This window comes from Cervus elaphus, chromosome 15 (genome assembly GCF_910594005.1).
Source record: "Cervus elaphus chromosome 15, mCerEla1.1, whole genome shotgun sequence".
Taxonomy (NCBI): Eukaryota; Metazoa; Chordata; class Mammalia; order Artiodactyla; family Cervidae; genus Cervus; species Cervus elaphus.
The window spans coordinates 35,752,606-35,775,121 of NC_057829.1; the positions used below are offsets into that span (position 1 = coordinate 35,752,606).

A 22,516-nucleotide genomic window follows, 5' to 3' on the forward strand; every position below is an offset into this window, starting at 1 on the left:
CTGGTCACTGCATCAGCCCAGAGTCCACAGTCCACATGTGTACGGCATTAGGCTCGCTAAGGTCCTGATGTGGCTCAAAAGACATGTCATCCTCACACCCTCGAGACATGATACACAGTGGGGGGAACAGGGTCAGAACGTCCACTGTGGAAAAGGCGGGAGTATGAGCCCCACTTAGTCACTAGTCTGTAGCATCATGAAGTCCTCCAGGTCAGACTCTGAGGACCTCCTGCCCTGGCAGTGAAAGGATGACCTTGAATGGACACTGACTGTACCCTGGAGGCTCCTCCTTATTCATTATTCCCCTTGGCTGCATCCGAAGTGAGTATAGAGAATCTCATCCTCCTTGGACCGTGTAGATATAGCCTTTGAAACCTGCCTCTTAGTCCTCGAGGTTGGGTGCCCAAAAGTTGTTTAAGTCCTTGAGTCCAGACTCAGAGACTTAGTAGGCTTCTGATCTCTTTGCTTCCATGTGCCAGGAGCAACAGCTAAGATTCTTCTCTGGATATATTTCAAAAATTGCCTGTTTTCCTTTGCCTCTTTACCCCATGCCTCTACTTTTCAACTGAAGGTCATCTACATTTAGGCTCTTTGAAAAATACGTGTGAAAGACTGCACCCTTCGTGTCTTGTTTTAGCCTGGCTTCTCTCCGGAACAGAGACAAGGGTGGGAGACAATTACACAAGGGTTTTATTCAGGAAACACCTGTGAGAGAAAAAGGACCGGGAGCTGGAGGAGGCTGGGAGAGCCATTGCGCTGTAGTCAGTGCAGGCATGACCTTGAGTGAAGGAGAGGGAAGGGAAGGTTGGGTGGAGGTGTTCCAGGCTGTCCAGGGAAGGTTTGTTACGGTCTCTGAGGAGTTGCCCTTCATAGGAGTCTCATGTCTCCCAGGAACCAGCCTGCCGTGCTCACTTGAAGGCTGAGAGCATGACCTTGGGCTCAACTCTTTCTGTTTTTTAAACAGTTAAATTAAAAAAATAATAATAATTAAAAATTTTTTTGTCTGCACCACCCAGCATGTGGGATCTTAGTTCCCCAACCCAGGACTGAACCTGTGCACCCTGCAGTGGAGCCCAACTACTGGTTGCCAGGGAAGTCCGCTGAATTCTTTTTTTAACTCATTTCTTTCCCTTAACATCTTGCCAAACACAGCGCCTAGCAACTAATGCATACTCCCAGTGCTGTGTTTTCCAACCTCCTCTCTTAGAGGGACAAGTTCAGAAGGTACGACGGTCTCCATTTTAAGTTATAGTGTCTGACAGCTTTACCAGATACTTTGCTCCTGCATCACATGAATCTGCAGCCAGCCAGCCTGCTAAACACCACTGCTAAAGCAGTGACAGTCAGTTGATATTCTTGTTGTAGCCAGTACTCCACTTTGGGGTCGATCTCCATTTTAGTCATGGTTATCAATGGAATCTATTAGAACAGGCAGACTGAAAAATCTCAGTGACTTAATCCAACACAAATTTATTTCTTGCTCAGGTTATGGGCTGATGTGGGTCATGGAGACTCAGGGGCCAGCTGCTTCATCTTGCAACACCACCATCTCCAATTCTCTGCTTCTAGTCAACAGACAGGGGAGATGATAGATAGAGATGAGAGATGAGAGAGAGAGAACACTTAGAAGATCCTTGGCTCCGAAGTGCCTTGGCTTGTATGAAAGTATTAGTTGCTCAGTATTGTCCAACTCTTCGCAACTCCATGAACTGTAGCCCACCAGGCTCCTTTGTCCATGGAATTCTCCAGGCAAGAATACTAGAGTGGGAAGCCATTCCCTTCTCCAGGGGATCTTTCCTGCTCAGGGATCAAATTCAGGTCTCCTGCATTGCAAGCAGCTTCTTTGCCATCTGAGCCACCAGGGAAGCCTTGGCTTGGAAGTGACACAAGTCTTCCTTCAGTGAGTCACCGGATATCTGCTCTGCTGAAGATCTCAGGGTCTCTGGGCTTTGGACACCAGTTCCAGCCCTGAACACTTGTTCCAGCAGGCTGACCTGGCTGCCATATTGCTCCCTAGAGGGAATGGGAGGGGAAGATGGCTGTGGAACTGCACTCAGGTCAATCTCTGTCTGGCATCCTCTTTGCAGATGACAATGTTCTGTAGGGTGGTGTGATGGCTGTGCACCCCTGGTCAGCCCAGGTCATTCCTCACTCATTACAGCTCTGACCTTTTTTGGTTTTTCCTTCCTTCTCTTTCTTCCTCCTGTTGTGAGGCAGCGAGTGACAAGCACATCCAGTGGCTGCTGGGGGCAGATGGCGAGGTCTGGGTCTGGATCATGGGAGAAGGTCCCGGCGACAAGCCCTATGAAGAGATCTCTGAGGAGCTGATTGCAGAGAGAGCGCGGCTGCAGGCGCAGCGGGAAGCTGAGGAACTCTGGTGAGAGGGGCCAGTGGGTGTTGAGGTTGGGGGTGGGTGTTGGTGCCTGAACACGGAGGCTTGGGGTGGGTTCAAATTCAGGATAATAGATTATGGGTGGGAATGAGGAGGTGGCGCTAGGCAGCTGGCAGGCTGTTTGGAGCTGTGCTACATTAGGTGACCAAAGAACTAGTGTTACATCAGGTAGGCCTTGTGGTTCAAGTCCCGGTTCCACTCATTAGTGGGGAGGTGATTTAAGGCCTCAGTTTTCTACATCTATGGTTTGGGTACCACAACACCTTTTTTATATAGTCGGCTTTATTGAGATAATACCTTTGATATTCTTTCGCCTCTTCCCTCACTGAGTTGTCCTTAGGACAGCAGAGCAATTTGAATATCCCTCTTAAAGTCTTCTTGTTCCTCTTTGTGTTACCTCTGTTTTTCACACAAGATGGACACTGAAGCCTCTACTGATACTGGCAGGGTCAGACTTCTTTCATAAACAACATATGACGTATTTTTTGCTAAACTTGGAAGTTTGTATGAGGTCGGTGCCCACATTTTTCCCACAATTTTTAATCACAGTGTTTTTGTTGTTGTTGTTTTTGACTGCACTGGGTCTTCCGTCCTGTATGCAAGCTTTCTCTACTTGCAGCGAGAGGACTTCTCATTGTGGCGCCTTCTCTTGTTGCGGAACGCAGGCTCTAGAGCCCAGGCTGAGTGACGCGTGGGCTTAGTTGTCCCTCGTATGTGGGATCTGTCTGGACCAGGGATTGAACCCTGGTACCCTGCATTGACAGGGAGATTCCCAACCACTGGACCACCAGGGAAGCCCAATGACAATGTTCTAATAATAAAATTGTGACATATAGTCATGTTGAGGTTTGACAGAAAACAGCAAAACTCTGTAAAGCAATTATTCTTCAATAAAAAATAATTTAAAAATTGTGACATATAACCAATATTGAAAACTATAAAGAATTAATTAAAGAACAACTCCATACCCATAACCTCAGATAAGCATGATGAGCATTAGGGCAAAACCTGCTCTGTAGAGTGCTTTATTCACACCTTGGTAAATTGATTACTGTAGATCCCACAGCATTATTCAAGGTAACTGTGTAGTCTCCCATTACATGAGGAACCCAACTTATTGGTCCTGTTGAGGGACACTTGTGCTGTTTGCCATTTTTTTTAATGTTATAAAAATCCTCTAATGTGTATCTCCCTACACCTTTGTAAACTCAAGCAAGAAATGGGATTCTTGAGTTTTTTTTTTTTTTTCCTGGCTTCCAGAGCAGTTCTGCTGATTTACACTCCTGTACAGGAGAGAAACTGTTTTTTTCCCCACCTTTGCCAACATTTGTGAACCTCAGATACTTGCCATTCTGATAGACCAAGAATGATTGGGTATGGTTTTTATTTGAAATTCTGTTGGCTTGTGGTCCCTTATTTTCCCATACCTCCTGATACCTGCGGGTGTTCTCTTGAAAGGAGACAGAAGGAGGCAGAGATCACCAAAAAGTTCCGGGATGCTCTGGCCAATGAGAAAGCCCGGATCCTGGCAGAGAAGTGGAAGGTGGAGATGGAGGACCGCAAAGCTGCCAAAGTCCTGGAGGAGCGCATCCATGAGGAATTCAAGGTGGGCCAGTGCCTGGATGTCAGTGTAACCCCCAGGCTGACCTCTGGTTGGACTTGGTCAATGCGTGCTTTATGAGAATAGAAATCAGACATGTCTGAGTAGGAAGGAACTTGACATACCATCTTGGCTAATTCACTTTTCCTTGTACAGATGAGGAAATTGAGGGTCAGATAGGGAAGAGACTGTGTGTAGTGGTGATTGGTTTGGGGACAGAGCCAGGATCAGAACCCAGCCCTCTGCGTCCCAAGCCAAGAGTCCTGAAATGGGGCCTGAGGAGAGCTGAATCTGTGGTCAGACCAGCCTGGGATCCAGTTCCAACTCTATTGCTCACTGCTGTGTGACCTTGGGAAGCTTGCTGAACTTCTCTGAGCTTCTTGTTTGTAATATTCATAATAACAACACTCTCCTTGAGATTTTTGGAGGATTCAAGGAAATGAAAAATGTAAATTTTTCTGCTCAGGATAGGACATTGTTTGTATGTTTGCTCATTCTGAGACTCAGAGTTTGGAGCTGATAAAGGAGCTTTATCCTGTAGCAAGAAGCTTAAATTTCCTGAAAAAAAAAAAAAGCTTAGGTTAAAAAGAAAAAAAAAGCTTAGGTTAATATTTTTTCTTCTGATTCCTATTTTGAGGTTTTTTTTTTGTTATGTAGGAATCATATATTTTTGAGGGGGTAGAAAACTCAGAAAATACTATAAACCAAAAGAAGAAAAAACAAGAATCATGCTGAATCTCAGCAGTTGTACATTTTTGTGAATTGTATATTAATGGCATTTGCCCATTTTTGAATTTTTAAAAACTTTCCCCCTATAATGATTAGATAATGGGGACATTGGCCTTTTAATATAATTTCTGTTGTAAATATTTTTTCTCAGTGTTGTTGCTGTTTTCTTAATTTTGGTTATAGTGGTTCATGATGTACAGAAGGTTAAAATTTTTATTAGCCAACTATATGGATCTTGTTCTCTATTATTTGTTTTATGCATAGAAAGACCATCACAAGCTTATAAAAATACTAATCTACATTGCTTTGTATGTCTTTTCAGATTTCATTTCTTTGTACTCAATTTTCCTTCACTTTGCTGTGTGGTATGATATATGGCTCTCACTTTATTTTATTCCAAATGGCTAGCCCATTATGCTAACATCATTTACTATGTAAATCATCCTCTCTCCTCTCATTGGATTTCCTGCCTTGATTCTTACTTCTTACTTACTTTTGGATCCTTTTGTGGATTTTTCTTCTTTGACTGATTATTCCTGAGCCAGATGTAATTGTTTAATTATATGTAACCTTAACATAAATTTTACCATCTATTAAAGTTAGAGTGTATCATTATTCTTCATTTCTAAAATGTCCTTGGCTAATCTCATCCATTTTTTTCCCATTAGAGCTACTTTTGAATTATTTTCTCAGTATCCTTTTCTCCCCTATATCCAAAAAAACCATGTGGTGGTTTTCATTGAATTGCATCAGTACTATTGTTGCATTTGTGGAAGATGAACATTTTTTATAATATTGAATCATTAAATCTTACTCAGGAATGTGGTAAGTTCTTTCTTTTATCCAAAGTTTCTTTTTTTATCTTTGATACAGTTTTTTTTTTTTTAATACCTCTAAATGCACTGGCCACCCAATCCCAAACATTCTCAATGACATATGTTCTTGTGGGCTTCTATTTTTTGGACTTGGGTTAAATTTATTGTTTTCTTTAGGTACTCTATGTTTCTTTTCTTTTAAATTTTATGTTTAATATTTTTATTGCTATCGTGATTGTGCTCATTACTTTTAAACCTACTGCAACTGCTAGCCACAGATTTACATTGTTACTGGTCTCCTTATTTGACTTTCCCATGAGTTGCACTTTTTTGTAGGAGATTCTTTTGCATTTTTAAGTGAAGGAATATTTACTCTCAAGACACTTCTTTTAAAAAAAATTCAAACTTGGAGAAAAGTGGGAAGAAAAATGATGTGAATACTCACATATTAATATTATCCACCTGCTGCTGCTGCTAAGTCACTTCAGTCATGTCTGACTCTGTGCAACTCCATAGACGTCTGCCCACCAGGCTCCCCCATCCTTGGGATTCTCCAGGCAAGAACACTGGAGTGGGTTGCCATGTCCTTCTTCAGTGCGTGAAAGTGAAAATTGAAAGTGAAGTCGCTCAGTCGTGTCCGACGCTTAGCGACCCCAAGGACCGCAGCCTACCAGGCTCCTCCATCCATGGGATTTTCCAGGCAAGAGTACTGGAATGGGGTGCCATTGCCTTCTCCGATTATCCACCTACATTTACCAATTATTAATATTTTGCCTCGATTTCATGCTCTTTGCTTTTCTTTCTCCATCCACACATGCATACCCACAGGTGCACACACAGTCACATATACATACTTGCACTTTTTTGTTGCTGTCAAACAGTTTGAGAGAAAATTGCGGACACAGTGCTCTCTAACCCAGGAGTTGGCAAACTATTTTCTGTAAAGGAGCAGATAGTCAATATTTTAGACTCTGTGGGTCATGCAGTCTCTGTCACAACTACTCAACTAAGACATCATGGCACAAAAGCAGCCACAGACAACGTGGAAACAAAAGAGTGAGACTGTGGTCCAACAAGGTTTTAAAACAATGCCTGTCATTGGCCTGGGAGCGTCCTCATCAAACCTTAAGTCTTCAGTGTGCATCTCCCACAAAGAAGGACATTTCCTGTCATAGCCACAATAATCATTGTTACATTGATTGAAATTAACGATGTAATTCCATAGTAGTGGCTCAAATTCCATCCACACTGGAGAGATACTTAGTTTGTATTGCTGGATTTTGCATAGGAGCCTGGTGGGCCACGGTCCATAGGGTCGCAAAAGAATCCAACATGACTTAGCAACTAAACAGCAACAATTTAAGTCTACTGGGGAAGAAAACCAGTACTTTTCACATGCCTCCAGCAGTGAGCATCACCTGTTCCAATCCCTGGCCTCCCTCCTCCCCAGAGGTGGGCCGAGTCCCAGATGCTGGGAGGGTAGCTTGGCGGAGCTGGAGTCTTGGGGCTTGGTTCCCAGCAGAGATTCTCTGATGTTCTCCTTGAGGATCTCAGTGATTGAGGGATAGAAATTGTATGCTGGCTCTGTGTTGGGGTTTATGGAGGAATCAGTAAAGCCATGTGGCCAGGCCCCATGTTCACTGAGGAACCCAAATGCAGGCTTTTGTGTTATTTCCAAAGGTTATCGTTATTGTGTGGGTTTTTTTTTTTTTTGTATGTGTTTTTTCTGTGTGAACACATATAAATGTGTTAGTAACTATGTCTGCTTTGAGGAGCCTCAGAAGTGCAAGTAGCATCTTTGAGGCCTTGGAAGGCTCATTAAGGAACATCAGATCAGACACTGGGGCTGGACGTTCCTTGTAAATGAGCTGAGATATTTTCTGTCAGTGCGTCCGTGCTTCGTTGCTAAATCATATCCAACTCTTTGCTACATGCCTGTAGCCCGCCAGGCTCCTCTGTCCATGGAATTCTCCAGGCAAGAATACTGGAGTGGGTTGCCATTTCCTTCTCCAGGGGATCTTCCCCAGCCAGGCATAGAACCCATGTCTACTGCATCTCCTGCCTTGGCAGGCAGATTTGTTACCACTGAGCCACCTGGGAGGCCCCATTTTCTGGCAGAGCTGTCTGTGAATGAACCTCCCTTGTATTCTGACAGGCTCTCCATCACAGGAAGTGGTTATGTGTAGGCTGAAAAAAAGTATCTGAGAAGGTTTCAGTGGTGAATTAAATATGCCTGGTAGCAAATTCTTGGCCTCTCCTCCCTTTGAAAGGAGGGGTCTGGTTCCCCACCGCTGAGCCTCTGTGACCTTGTGGCTAGCCTTGGTCTGTAGGGTGCAGTAGAAATGACTGTGTGTAAATTCCGAGGATGGATAAGAGCAGATTGTGCCCTCTGGCAAGGCTCTCTTTTGGAAGCTGCCTTACAAGAAGCCCTCCTGCCCTAGGCTCCCAGGCTAGCTGCAAAGACACCCAGGCTAGCTAAAGAGAGGCTATATGAAGGAGCACCTAGGCAGCACACACATGAGTGAAGCCTTTGTGGTTCTTCCAGTCAATGACCTCAGCCAAGTAATCAACCATGACTGACATAATGTGGAGCTGAAAGGCCACCCAGCCAAGCCCGGCCTGAACTAGTATCTACAGAATCTCAAGCACATAAAACGTTTGTGTTTTAAGCCACTAAATTTTGCTGATAGCTTGTTGTTATAATACTTAGCAATAGAAAACTGCAACAGCTTTGCCAAAGGGATTTACGCATCTGGTTAGAGATTGGTTTAGATAATTTTTATTGTGTCTTCCTACATGAAGATGCTAACATAACACGAATCTTGCATGCAGCAATGCACCGATAACATTCATCTAATTTAATGCTTTTTTCCCCTGAGACCAGAAGTGGAGGTTGTTTGGAGGAGGGTAGTGGTGGTAGTAATAAACTCCCTGTTCTCAAAAAGCTTACAAGGTGCCAGGGAAGAGATAATTCTGTGAGCAGCCACTCAGCCCCAACCATGACCGGCGGCACCTTAGAGGGCAGAGGTCCTTCCAGGAACCCTGCACAAATAAAGACAGGAAATGGAAAGGAGATAAGTGGGATGAGAAATGATCTGCTGGAGGAGAGAAAAAAGCACATGATGGGTGGAGACAGACAAAAACCTGGAAAGACCTGTGTGAGGCCCTTGAATGCTATGCTAAGGAGGTGGACTATTTTCTGTGGGCAAAGCAGACCTGCACGTATCCAGAGGGCCATGTTTGGATCATGTTTTACGAGGAAAACTGGTGGTGTGATTCAGGTGATGAACATTTAGGGTGAGGGGGAGCCAATTAGGAGATCTTTGCAATGGTCAAAGTGGGAAATGATGAGGGTCTGGACAGAGTCTTGGACTGTGAAGAGATAAAGGGGACGGACAAAGAAACGTTGGTGGTGAAATCAACAATCAGTCAGATGTTGGTAGGTGGCGCTAGTGGTAAAGAACCTGCCTGCCAATGCAGGAGACCTAAGAGGCATTACCGACTCAATGGACATGTGTTTGAGTAGACTCCCAGAGTTGGTGATGGACAGGGAGGCCTGGCGTGCTGCAGTCCATGGGGTTGCAGAGTCAGACACGACTGAGTGACTGGAAGAGACTTAGGTTTGATCCTGGGGTCGGGAAGATCCTCTGGAGGAGGGCATGGCAACTTACTCCAGTTTTCTTGCCTGGGAAATCCCATGGACAGAGGAGCCTGGCGGGAGGACAGAGGAGCCTACAGTCCATGGAATCACAAAGAGTTGGACATGACTGAAATGACTTAACACATGAAGGAAAGCAGAGAGCAAGGCATCTGAGCCCCAGGTGGAGGGATGGCTATATGGTACCACCCTCTTGCATGGGGAGCTGGGAAGGACGCTCAGGCTTGGAGGAGAGAGAATGTTCTTGGAACGGTCGTGCTGAGGTTGGTGTTTGTTGGTTTTGTTTTTCCATCCAGGACAGAGAAGAGTGGGGAATGGAGGAGAGGAGAGAACCTATATGAGAAACTTGGTGGTGGAGGGAGTTTGCCTGGGGAGCCTGAGTTGAGGATGCCAGCAAATTCTGTGAATTTTCCTGGTCATAGGAAATCCAGAAAATAGGGGGGATAAATCCCAGAACCTTGTGTAGGGTTAAAGAGGGAGTTTCAAAATAGGAGCTACAGATAGCTAGAAACCTGTTTTGTTTTGTTTTGTTTTTTAAACAACATTCTGTTATGGCTGACACTGCTTTGTCACTCAGTCGTGTCTGACTCTTTGCGACCCTATGGACTGTAGCCCACCAGGCTCCTGTGTCCATGGGGATTCTCCAGGCAAGAATACTGGAGTGGGTTGCCATGCCCTCCTCCAGGGGATCTTCCCAGCCCAAGGATTGAACTCAGGTTTCCTGCATTGCAGGCAGATTCTTTACCATCTGAGCCACCAGGGAAGCCCAAGAATACTGGAGTGGGTAGCCTATCCCTTCTCCATGGGAACTTCCTGACCCAGGAATCAAACCGGGGTCTCCTGCATTGCAGACTGATTCTTTACCAGTTGAGTGGCTGGCACTATTTAAATGCAATTTACATGCATACAGAAGTTTTTTTTTTAGTAAAAAGGTCGTGGAGCCTGATAAAATTTGCATTTTTCCCCTTTTTTTTTAAACTCCTCAGACTGTGTTTGGATGCTTCTCTCTCTGCTTCCAACCTCAGAACGTGGGCAGCAGGGCTCCTGCTCTGTCCCTCACCCGCGGGGCCTGTGACCTCCCTTCCCAACCTGTAAGTCTCCTACCTCGTCCTGCCTCCTCCTGGTTTCCCTGATGGGGAACAGACTCGGTACAGCTAAGCTGTCCTTTCATTTTCCCCTGTTTTCTATTCAAAGCCATTCTCTTTTTGTTCTTTCTCCTTTAAGGCTGGAGTTCCTTTTGGCCACCTCACGACATGCTCTGCAACCAGAGACGCTATTCCTGCTTTATTTTCTCTCAAACATTTATAGACTTTCTCTGAATTTCTCTTGGACAAGGCTGGCATCAACAAGACACAGCATGGGGCGGTTTACCCTTTCCTCATCACGGATCATCACAAACCCTCTCTTCATCAATTTGTTGCAGGAAGGGGGACCCTTTCCAGGGCCCGAAACTGGGCTCTTGTCTAACACTCAGAAATGAATTGTCTGAAGAGACACACGTGCTGACAAAGCAAGAGATTTTATTGGGAAGGGCGCCCAGGCAGAGAGCAGTAGGGTAGGGGAACCCAGGAGAACTGCTCTGCCGAGTGGCTCACAGTCTGGGGATTTATGGTGATGGGATTAGTTTCCGTGTGGTCTTTGGCCAATCATTCTAATTCAGTCTTTCCTGGTGGCGCATGCATCGCTCAGCCAGGATGGATGCTAGCGAGAGGGATTCTGGGAGGTGGACGGACACGTGGTGTCTCCTTTTGACCTTTCCCGAACTCTTCCGGTTGGTGGTGGCTTATTAGTTCCGTATTCCTTATCAGGATCTCCTGTCATAAAACAACTCATGCAAATGGTTACTCTGGTGCCTGGCCAGGGTGGGCGGTTTCAATCAGTGTGCTTCCTTCCCCTAACAAATTCATTAATTCACTCGCTCTTCTGGTCAGTGTTTATGGAGCAGCTACTATCTACCTGGCCCTGTGCGGGGTACTGGTGATAGAAGAATGAACAACACAGGTCTGGCCCTGTCCTTTGGGAGCACATTGTCCTACAAGACATGATGGTATCATTGGGGCCAGGCCAAAACCAAAAAGGACTATGCCTTCCAGAAAAAGCATGTGTCTTCATGACATTTTCCATTGGGGTGAGACGGACTGGGCATCTGTGGGCTCCTGTGGTGTGCTGTTACTGATGGGTTATCAGGAGAAGGGGGATTGAATCAGCTGGACAGCTCAGAGGGCTTTGGGCTTGCCAGAAAAAGGCAATCGACTCCTGAGGTGGAAGGCGAGTGTTTGCCTATCTGCCTTTTGGCTGTATTGGCCTTCCGCTGCTAAATCAAAGAAAGATGGCCTTTTCTTCAGTGATCACAGATGGGCCAGAGGATTCTGAAAGTAGCAACAGTGAGAGTTTTCAGGGAATTTCAGCTGTAAAGGTTGAGTATTTTTGCAAAACCAGGGTGAGGATGATGCAATACTCTTTATTTGTGGTGGAAAATGTCTTCTTTTGTCAGCTCATCTCTGTGAAGAGCTTACCTTTGCCACAGTAAGTGACCGGTCATGTTCCTTTGAGGTGGAGGTTGATGCAGGTTTCTGGCTCTCTTTGAAAAGTATTTCTTTGTTTCTTTCTTTACTTATTTGATCTTTAGTTATGGCATGGGAACTGTTAGTTGTGGCATGTGAGACCTAATTCTCTGACCAAGGATGAAACCCAGTCCCCCTGCTTGGGAGCACAGTCTTAGCCACTGGACCACCAGGGAATTCCGAGGTTTCTGGTGTTGTCCCATTCTCAGGAGAAAAGAATTGAGTGAACTGTGGAAATGCCACCCATCTGTCTATCTGTCTATTTATTTACTTACTGGTAGTAAATTTTCTTCCATCTTTATTGAGGTGTGATTGACAAATCAAAATTGTATGAGTTTAAGGTGTACAATGTGACATTTTGATATGCATATACATTATGAAATGGTGACACAATCAAGCTGATTAACATATCCATCACCTCACCTACTTTTTTTTTCTGTGATGAGAGCACTAGTTTGCTCAAACCCGTGTCCATTAAATACAGTATTCATTTATAGTCCTCCTGCTGTACATTAAAGCTCCAGAATTTTTTCATTCTATATAACTAACTGAAGCTTTGTGCCTTTTTGCCACACAGCTAAAGTATCTATAGATAGATTTTTAAAAATAGTATATGTGTATATACAGAAAAATATTATTCAGTCTTAAAACTGAAGGAAATCCTGACATTTGTGACAATACAGATGAGCTTGGAGAATATTATGTTAAGTGAAATAAGCTAGACACAGAAGGCCAAATGCTGCATGATCTTACTTAAATGTAAGTAAGTTATTCCACTTAAATGTGGAGTCTAACAAAGTTGGACTTGTAGAAGCAGAGAGTAGAATAAAAGTTGTGGAGTTGGGGTAGGAGTGGGTGGGGAGGGAAGTGGGCGCTGCCATTTACCATGCTGCTTCCTGTTGGCCGCAGCTGGTTGAAGTAGGAACACTGTATTTAATTTTAGATGGTTGGTCAAATGCCATTTATCTATATTTTGGGTCAAATGCCATTTATCTATGGTATACCAGTCATAACCCTTTTCTGGGGGTACTAAGTCTCCTTGTTATGGGCCAAATTGTGTCCAGTTAAAATACATATGTTGAAGTCCCAACCCTAGGGTCTCAGGATGTAACTGTATTTGAACCTAAAGGTCTTTATAGAGGAAATTAAGTTAAAATGAGGTTTTTAGGGCAGGCCCTGAATCAATGGCTTCCAAGGTGGCTCAGATGGTAAAGAATCTGCCTGCCACGCAGGAGACCTGGGTTCGATCCCTGGGTTGGGAAGATCTGAAGAAGGGAATGACAACCCTCTCTAGTATTCTTGCTTTGAGAATTCCATGGACTGAGGAGCCTGGCGGGCTATAGTCCAAGCTAAATCCATATGATTGTTACCCTTAAAAGAAGAGGAAATTTGGACAGAGACATGCATGAACACAGAGGAAAGACCATGTGTGAGGACAAAGGGAGAAGATGGCTGTTTATAAGCCAAGGAGAGAGGGCTCAGAAAGAAATCAACCCTGCTGACACTTTGGTCTTGGACTTCTGGCCTCCAGAACTGCAAGACAATAAATATCTGTTGTTTAAGCCTACCTGCCCCCGTCTATGGTGCTTTGTTATGGCAGCTGGGAAAGCTAGTATCCTCACAAGGAAGTAGGACTGGGGGGTTGAAAGCACTCTGACTCTGACATGCGTCAACTGTCTGTAATTTCCCTGAGATCACTGCTGTTTGGAAGACTTCTGTGGGTGGATGATAGATCTATAGTTCCTGATGGAAGCTGTCTTGGTTAGTGCCCTGTGTATTGAGCAATGTGGTTACCACAATCCGATTAAGGATTCCTGGGGGAGGAATGGGAAACCCACTTTGTAAACTGTGAAGTGCCGTGCTAGTGTGACGCTTCATTTTTATGCTGCTGAGATACTAGTGACTGATGAAAGTGAAATACAACTTTGGGGTAAAATTCAATTTTTTCTGCTTTGGAGGCAGACAGACTTTGGTTCCAGTTTTGCATCCGTCATTAACTCTCTGCTCTAGTATTTTGCATCTTAAAACCAACCAACTCATCTTCCCTTTTCTAGCTTAACCCCACAGCCCTCTCTGGCTGCTGCTTCCTATCTCTGCTCATTTTTAAAAGGAAATGTCTTGAAAGGGGTTGTCTGTGGTTATTTCCTCTCCCTCCCAATGCTGCCTGGATGGCTGCCCATCCGCTCCACCAGGGCTGCTGTTGACAAGATCTCACATCACGTGGTCCTGAGACCACGTTCTGCGGTCCCTTGGTGCTTCTCTGTCATCCTTGTGTCTCAGTAGCCTGCAGCTCTGCTTACCACCCCTTTTTTCTCTCAGCTTCCCCCACAGACATAGCCCACTCTGGGTTTTTATCTTACCCCTTGGTCTGCCCTCTCAGTCTCATTTTCTGGCTCCAACTCTTTCTCTCAACTTATAAGTGGCTCAGTGCCCCAAGGCATTCTGGCTGTTTTCTCTGATCTGCTTTCTTTCTCTCATTGATAACATCAAGTCCGTGGCTGAGAAACATCACCCCCATGCAGAGGGCCTCTCAGTCAACCTCTGCAGCCTGAGCTTAAGTCCCTGGGACCCTTAAGTCCCAGGCTTATGCATCCCACTACCCATAGCAGGTCTCTTGGATGTCAGATGGCATCTCAAACTCATTAAAGATAGAATTTTGGCTTGTTTTCCTTCCAGCTGTAGTGGATAATTCCCTACTCAAACATGCCAAACCCATTTCCAATGCTGGGGCCATTGCACCTGTGGTTCTCTCTCTAGAAATTTCTTCTCCCTGAGATTCACTCATCAGCCTTATTATTTAGGTCTCAGATCAGCCCCTTCTGAGAGGATTTCTGGTCATGCTGTCTAAAGTAGCTGCCTAGACTTGATCACTTAGCCTGTTTTAATTCTCTGTATACTTTATTATATAATATGATATATTGTATAGTGTATTCTATAAATATTATATGTAATATGATATATAACAGTATAATGTATATAATATAATACTTCTGATATTCTGATATATTTTTTATTTTACCTGATGAGTGTTTTTCTGTCATTGGAAGGCAAGCTCTGAGAGAGTGGGGCTAAGTGCCTTTTTCATGGCTATATCCCCAGTGCCTGGAGCAGGCAGAGTCTCCTAGGTGCTCAGTAAGGATTTGGCGAATGACTGGAGAAGCCACTTAACATCTTTATCCCTTAATTCCTAACTCCTAGAGAGTGGGTCATTAGGAATTTGCCTTTTTTTAGAATTTAAAAAAGTGATAGTTGAATTGGAGAAAAATTCTCAATCTGTGTCATTTCAGAAGTGACAAAATCCTTGTTTTTTCTTTTTTAAACGAGGGGCTCAAAACTCACAGTTCCCGTCTTCTTTGTTTTTTCTGCCTGATCCATTAAACTATCAGCGGACTGAAAAAATTATAAGCCACAAGAACAGAAAATGAGAGGAGGGAAGAGCAGATGAAAATAATGCCCAAAGAAATTTGGTTTCTGGAAGACAGAGGGAGAGTGATGGGAGGTTAGCGGGGCACCTGCAGGAAGGGAGCTGGTGGTCCTGAATCAGCTCAGCCCAGAGACCCCACAGGCTCGAGAATCGGGGGCAGCGGGTACAGTGAAGGATGGTGCCGAGGGTGAGGGACTGGTGGCACAGTTCTGCGTGGAGTGGCTGGACCCTCAGTTCCCTGTTTTCACCTGTTTCTTCAGGCTACTTCATCCCTCCCTCTGACCAGGAGTTGAAAGGACAACACTGGGGCTCAGCGTATCAGGACAAGTGGAGAGAACAGGTGGGGGCAGGTAGGAATCAGGGGGAAAAGCAAAGGTTTGAACTCTGACCCATGGAACCTACTGTCAGGGTTGCCTGTAGAGTATACAGAACTGGTAATTTTTTTTTTTTTTGGTGGTGTTTTTGTCTATAGCAAGTTAATAATTTGAACTACATAAACTCAGCCTATTAACTCTATTTCAGTGGCCCAATCTCAGGCAATCCTATGATAAAAATATTCTGTTGCCCAGGAACATTCATCTGCTTGCTGGGCTACCCTTCTGGAACCAGGGCCTAGCCACAGGACCTGGGAATGACTCCATAGTTATGAATCCTGGAGCTCCATAGGGCACTTGGTTAACGCTTTGCATGGAGGAGAGGGTCAGAGAGTACCCTGAAGGGCTAAATGGGACCTGATCTGGGTTTGGGGCATCTTACCTGAACCTACTGTTGCCCCTGCCTGTCCTGGGGTACTATTTCTGGACAGTCCTGGGAAACTTGCAGGGACAATTTGCAAAAAGGTACCTCAAAGCATTGGTTTCTCATGAATCATGGGGCTCAGGCTAGGGGTCCTGCTTGTAGTCTGCCTCCTGTGCAAACTCCTGGGATGTTGGTGGTCAGACACCACCCAGGTGGACACAGATGTCAAATAATTTCAGAGAAAGAACCTCCAGGTATTTCTACCTGAGGGTCCTCAGTGAAGTGGCTGATCCCTCATCCAGTTTTCCTAGAGTGAAACCCAAGGAAACCCCGACTACACACTCCGAGTCTCTGTTTCAGATATACTTTTTTTGTTTTTAATTTGGCTGCCTTGGGTCTTTAGTTATGACACATGGTGGTGTGCAGGCTCAGTAGTTGTGGTGTGTGGGCTTAGTTGCTGCAAGGCATGTGGGATCTTAGTTCCCCAACCAGGAATCAAACATGTGTCCCCTGGATTGCAAGGAGGATTCTTAACCACTGGACCACCAGGGAAGTCCCTCAGAAATACACTTACTTTCCTCTTTGAATTGTGAGCAGTCAGGGAACATCAGACATCAGAAGAAAACCTCTGACACAAATGATAGGTACCAAATAAAACAAACTTTAAAGAAAAGAACAAAACAAAACAAACAAAAACAGAAGAAATAGAGCTACATCAGAACATGAGGGAGAAAAATCTCTAAAATCCTCAGAGATGAGCTTTGGCATTTATGAAACAAGTACAGAATGCCACAAAGCAAAAAGGAACCAGCAAAGAATAAAAGAGGGCTTGGGAATTGTAAATGTACTAGCTGAAATAAAAAGTTCAGTGGAAGGTTTGGGGGATAAAGTCAGTGAAATCAACCAGGAAGTAGAACAAAAAGGCAAGAGGCAGGAAATAAGAGAGAAAGGATAAGGCACTTAGAGGGTCAAATCAAGAAGTCCAGCAGTTGACACACAGGAGTTCTAGAAAGAATAAAGCCAAATGAGAGGAGAGAAATTATCAGAAAAATCCTAAGCAGAGATGTAGTAGACTAGAAGGACCTGAAACTCCAATCAAAAGCACCGTGAGTGCCTAGTAATCAATGAAAGAAACTCCACACCAAGGCACATCTATTAAAAAGGTTCAGAATTCAGAGATAAAGAGAAAAGTAGTGCCTAATGCAGAATGAGAATCCGAGTGGCAGTACTGGATGCTAGAAGATAAGGAAGTGAAGTCCTCCAAGTTCTGCAGGAAAATGATTTTAATCAAATTCTATGCTTAGCTAGACTAGCAGTTACATGCGAGGGTAACATTTAGATATTTTCAGACATGACTCTATATGGATATATAAATAATATACATATGATACAAAATATGTATATAGATCTAGCTATATATATGTTGCTATTGTTTAGTTGCTAAATTGTGTCTGACTCTGTGACCCTCTGGACTGTAGCCCACTGGGCTCCTCTGTCCATAGGATTTTCCCAAGCAAGAATAACTGGAGGGGGTTGCCATTTCCTACTCCAGGGGATCTTCCCAACTCAGGGATCCAATGTGCATCTCCTGTGTTGGCAGGCAGATTCTTTACCACTGAGCCACCAGGGGAACCCTTGATGGCTTTACAGTGAACTATATTTATTTAAAAAATTTTATTTATTTATGGTTGCACTGGGTCTTCATTACTGTGCCTGGGTTTTCTCTGGTTGCAGTGAGTAGGGGCTACGCTTTGTCCTGGTGTGCAGGCTTCTCATTGCGGTGGCTTCTCTTGTTGCAGAGCCCAGGTGTTAAAGCTTGGGCTCAGTAGTTGTGGGGCACAGTTGTTCTGGGGCATGTGGGATCCTCCTGGACCAGGGATCGAACCTGTGTCCCCATATTGGCAGGCAGATTCTTAACCACTGGACCACCAGGGAAGTCCTGTGAACTATATTTAGTTATGTACCAATCTTTGATATAATTATGAATTGTGATATAAATCTATTGTGAGGGTGATAAGAAGAAAAATATGGGTTTACCACCAGTGTGGGAAATATAAGTGTTAAATATTCATGTACCATAAAAAAGAGGTAGTAGTTAATATCTAGAATCAATGAATCAATAATTAGCAGCATTATTCAGACATGGATATAACCACATAAAAGAAACCTAAAATACTTGAGAATGGTGACCTCTAGGCACTAGATGAGAGTGGGGTAGATTGGGTAAAGTGGTTTAGAGAATTAATTTTTTTTTAATAACAAGCCTGCTGGCATATAATGCATGATTGACGTGTGTTCATGTTGCTTTGATTAAACAAAGGTAAAGGATTATACACACAGCCTTTTTGGAGCTTGAAAGCAGGACAATATTTGGAGATTTGGGGCCCCTGAAACTGTTTTCTTTTTGAAATATCTTCTCTGGAAATAAGGTTAAGATATAATCATATCCTCTACTCTTCCCCAGTAGGATAGTGGACACCTTCAGACCTGGAGGACTCATCTATTGGTGTCATGTCTTTTTGGTCTTTTATGCAATTCATGAGGTTCTCACAGCAAGTATACTGGGCTGGTTTGCCATGCCCGCTTCTAGTGGATTAAGTTTTGCCAGAACTCTCTGCTGTGACCTGTCTGTCTTAGGTGGCCCTGCATGGCATGGCTTCACTGAGTTACGCAAGCACCTTTGCCACGACAAGGTGGTTGATGTGAACAGGCGACTCATTGGAAAATTCCCCGATGCTGGGAAAGATTGAGGGCAGAAGGAGAAGAGGGTGTCAAGGGATGAGATGGCTGGCTGGCATGACTGATGCAATGAACATGAACTTAGGCAAACTCTGGGAGATGGTGAGGGACAGGGAGGCCAGGTGTGCTGCTGTCCATGGGTTTGCAAAGGACTGGACACAACTGGGAGACTGAACAACAATAATCATATCCTGCTTAACTTGCCTCCAAGAAGACCAGGCTCCCCTCCTCATGCCCACTTCCCTCTTCCCCCAGAATGGAAGTGTGACCAAGGGTGACCCAGAGTTCTCTTATTATGGCAGAAAGCTTCACATATTTGGTTCACATACTTCAAGTCATTTGCTCTTTACCATGGCCTGATTAGATATAACTGTTACCACTTCACGTGTGTGGAGACTGAGTCTGGAGTGGCCTCCTCTGGCCACCTTTACACGTGACAACTCAGCCCTGCCCTGCCTGTGACCTGTTACTATCACCTAATGTCATTCTGTCCCCATGATGTTTTTTAGAGGAAAGAGGAAGAGGAGAGGAAGCGAGGAGAAGAGCAGATTCGCCTCCAGGAAGAGCAGAGGGCGAAGGAACTCTACTGGACCCTGAAGCAGGCCCAGCTGCAAAGCCACCCCAGCGAGAAGGAGGAACGTGAGTGGGAAGAACAGTGTGAGTAGCACTTATTTTTTTTAAAAAATTAATTCAGTTCAGTCCAGTTCAGTCACTCAGTCAGGTCCGACTCTGTGACTCCATGGACTGCAGCATGCCAGACCTCCCTGTCCATCACCAACTCCCAGAGTTTACCCAAACTCATGTCCAATGAGTCAGTGATGCCATCCAACCATCTCATCCTCTGTCATCCCCTTCTCCTCCTGCCTTCAATCTTTCCCAGCATCAGGGTCTTTTCAAATGAGTCAGCTCTTTGCATCAGGTGGCCAAAGTATTGGAGTTGCAGCTTCAGCATCAGTCCTTCCAATGAACACTCAGGACTGATCTCCTTTAGGATGGACTGGTTGGATCTCCTTGCAGTCCAATGGACTCTCAAGAGTCTTCTCCAACACCACAGTTCAAAAGCATCAATTCTTTGGTGCTCAGCTTTCTTTATAGTCCAACTCTCATATCCATACATGACTACTGGAAAAACCATAGCCTTGACTAGATGGACTTTTGTTGGCAAAGTAATGTCTCTGCTTTTTAATATGCTATCTAGGTTGGTCATAACTTTTCCTCCAAGGAGTAAGCATCTTTTAATTTCATGGCTGCAGTCACCTTCTGCAGTGTTTAATTAGGTCTTCTGGATCTTCCTTTCAGCATGCAGACTCTTAGTTGCAGCATATGGGATCTAGTTCCCTGACTCAAGCTTCCTGCATTGGGAGCTCAAAGTCTTAGGCCCTGGAACACCGGGAAGGTCCTAAGCTTTCTTATTGGGGACTGGGAGGCGGCCTGCTTTCTCAGCCACTTTCCTCCCACCTGTCTATTTGCTCAGTCATCATTCCAGTTCATCCGCTTAGCCCAGAAGCCTTTAACCTGTGTCAGCCATATATATGGTTCTGCTAAGGACCCAGAGGGTAAGAGCTCCATCCTCAAGGAACTTACTTGCCTGTTGGGGAGATTTCTTATACTAAAGGGTAAAACTCTACATTTACTGAGTTACCAATAATTTTCTGGCAGTGTGCTAAGCCCTGGAAATCCAGAGATGAGAGATCATGGTCTGTATCTTGGAGGAACTCGCAGGCTGGGCAATACCTAGACACACAGGCTAAGGGCTTTGAGGGAAAAGGCACACGTTCTGTTGGGTCACATGGTGGCTATTCTGGTGTCATTCCAGAAGAGAAGTTATAAAGTGAGGCTTGCTGGGAGCATGGGGATATTGGATGAAGAGGCTGGAGAAGAGGATGAAGAGTCAGGATGGAGGACCCAGAATATGATAAAGGGATGTGGTGTGCTTAGGAAGTTAGAGATGTATGTGAAAAGTGAAAATCACTTGGTCATATCTGACTCTTTGCAACCCTATGGACTGTAGCCTGCCAGGCTCTTCTGTCCGTGGAATTCTCCAGGCAAGAATACTGGAGTGGGTTGCTATTCCCTTCTCCAGAGCATCTTCCTGACCCAGGGATCAAGCCAAGGTCTCCCGCACTGCTGGCAGATTCTTTGCTGTCTGAGCCATTAGAGATGTTTAGGTGGCTGTTAATCTTGGAGAGTGTCGGGGGCGGTAAGTTAGGTGGGAAAGAAGAAGTGAAACTAAGCTTGAAGGTGGTGTTTTAATACGTACTTGAGACTTGCTTTAACCAGGTATGGATAGACATGCAGATGTGGAAATGACTGTTGCAAGAAGTTTTTGCTCACAGATTCCTAGAAATGGAGAGCATGGCATGCCATGCAGGGCCACACAGGAAGCACCAGAGTGAGTCAAAAGGCAGAGGAAACAAGTAGAGAAAGTGGGCAAGAGCCTTTACTATGGTGTCATTGGGAAAGGTAAGGCATGCGTGTGTGCGAGCTCAGTTGCTCCAGTCATGTCCGACTCTTTGTGACCCCATGGACTATAGCCTACCGGGCTCCTCTGTCCATGGGATTCTCCAGGCAAGAATACTTGGGTGGTTGCTGTGCCCTCCTCCAAGAGGTCTTCCTGGCCTAGGGATTGAACCAGTGTCTCTTGTCTCCTGTATTGGTAGGTGGGTTCTTTACCACTAGCGCCACCTGGGGAGCCTCAAAGGTAAGGCAGGACAGGGTAAACACTTCAGACAGGCTAGTTTGAATAATTTCAGCAGGCTCTGGGGTATAGGAGCTGTCTCTAGTTCTCTATACCCGGCAATGGGGTGATTAGGGCAGATGGACAGACTGAGGAGTATAAGAACGAGATATACGAGGTTGTTGGGGTATGGGCTTTGCATTGGTTCGTTTGCATTTGAAAGGTGCACTTGTAGCTGGGTCCTTTGCTAGCTTTAGGAAATGGCTAGATCTTGGAGGGGCAGTAGCTGAAGGACTAGCAACGTCCCAGATGTCAAAACTTCAAAACATACAGAAAATAAAAAGGCATGACTTGTATGAGTGGACAGAGGAAACTTCTAAAGTCGAGTGGCGTAATTTGGGCTGGTTATGGGAGTGAGAGAGAGGAGGAAACTGTGGCATGATTGACTTTGGAGATGACTAGGGCCACAGCAGAGAGAGCAGAGATATGAGGTGCCTTCTGCTGGCCAGCATTCTGGTCTTCAGCATTTCATAACCATGTGCCCCATTCATTAGACAGACTTAAAAAAAATTGAGATACAATTCACATACCATAAAATTCATCCTTTTAAAGTGTGCAGTTCAGTGGTTTCTAGTATACTCACAAAGTCGTGCAACCATTACCACTCTCCAATTCTAGAACATTTTCATCCCCAGAGAAAGAAACTCTGTGCCCACTGGCAGTTACTCACCCACTCCCGCTATACCCCTGGAAACCACTGGTCTAATTTCTGTCTCTATAGATTTGCCTGTTACGGGCATTTCATATAAATAGAATCATACATTATGTGGTCTTTTGTGTCTGACTTTCATTTAGTGTATCTTCAAGGTCCATCCGTGTTGTAGCATGGATCAGTCATTCATTCTTTTTTATGACAATAAAATTCTAATGTGTGCATATACCACACTTTTGTTTAACTGTTTATCAGTTGATGGACTTTTGGGTTGTTTCTATTTTTTGGCTATTACAGATAATGTTGCCCTAAGCATCTGTGTATGTTTTTGTGAATATATATTTTCAATTCTTTTAGATATGTATCCAGGAGTGGAATTTCTGAGTCTTATGATAACTCTATGTTTAACACTTTGAGAAACTGCCGTACAGTCTTCCAAAGTGACCATACCATTTTACATTTCTACAA

General features: G+C 44.6%; 1 protein-coding gene across 1 annotated transcript in view; it reads left to right on the forward strand.

The window, feature by feature from the left end:
* The window catches only part of SH2D4B (SH2 domain containing 4B), a 74,785-nt gene that overhangs the window by 18,186 nt on the left and 34,083 nt on the right, over positions 1 to 22,516 (forward strand). Inside the window, exons 2-4 of the mRNA XM_043926257.1 lie at positions 2,218 to 2,377; positions 3,851 to 3,998; positions 19,169 to 19,316. Of these exons, the coding sequence (XP_043782192.1) occupies positions 2,218 to 2,377; positions 3,851 to 3,998; positions 19,169 to 19,316 (456 nt within the window). The remainder of the gene's footprint in view (positions 1 to 2,217; positions 2,378 to 3,850; positions 3,999 to 19,168; positions 19,317 to 22,516) is intronic.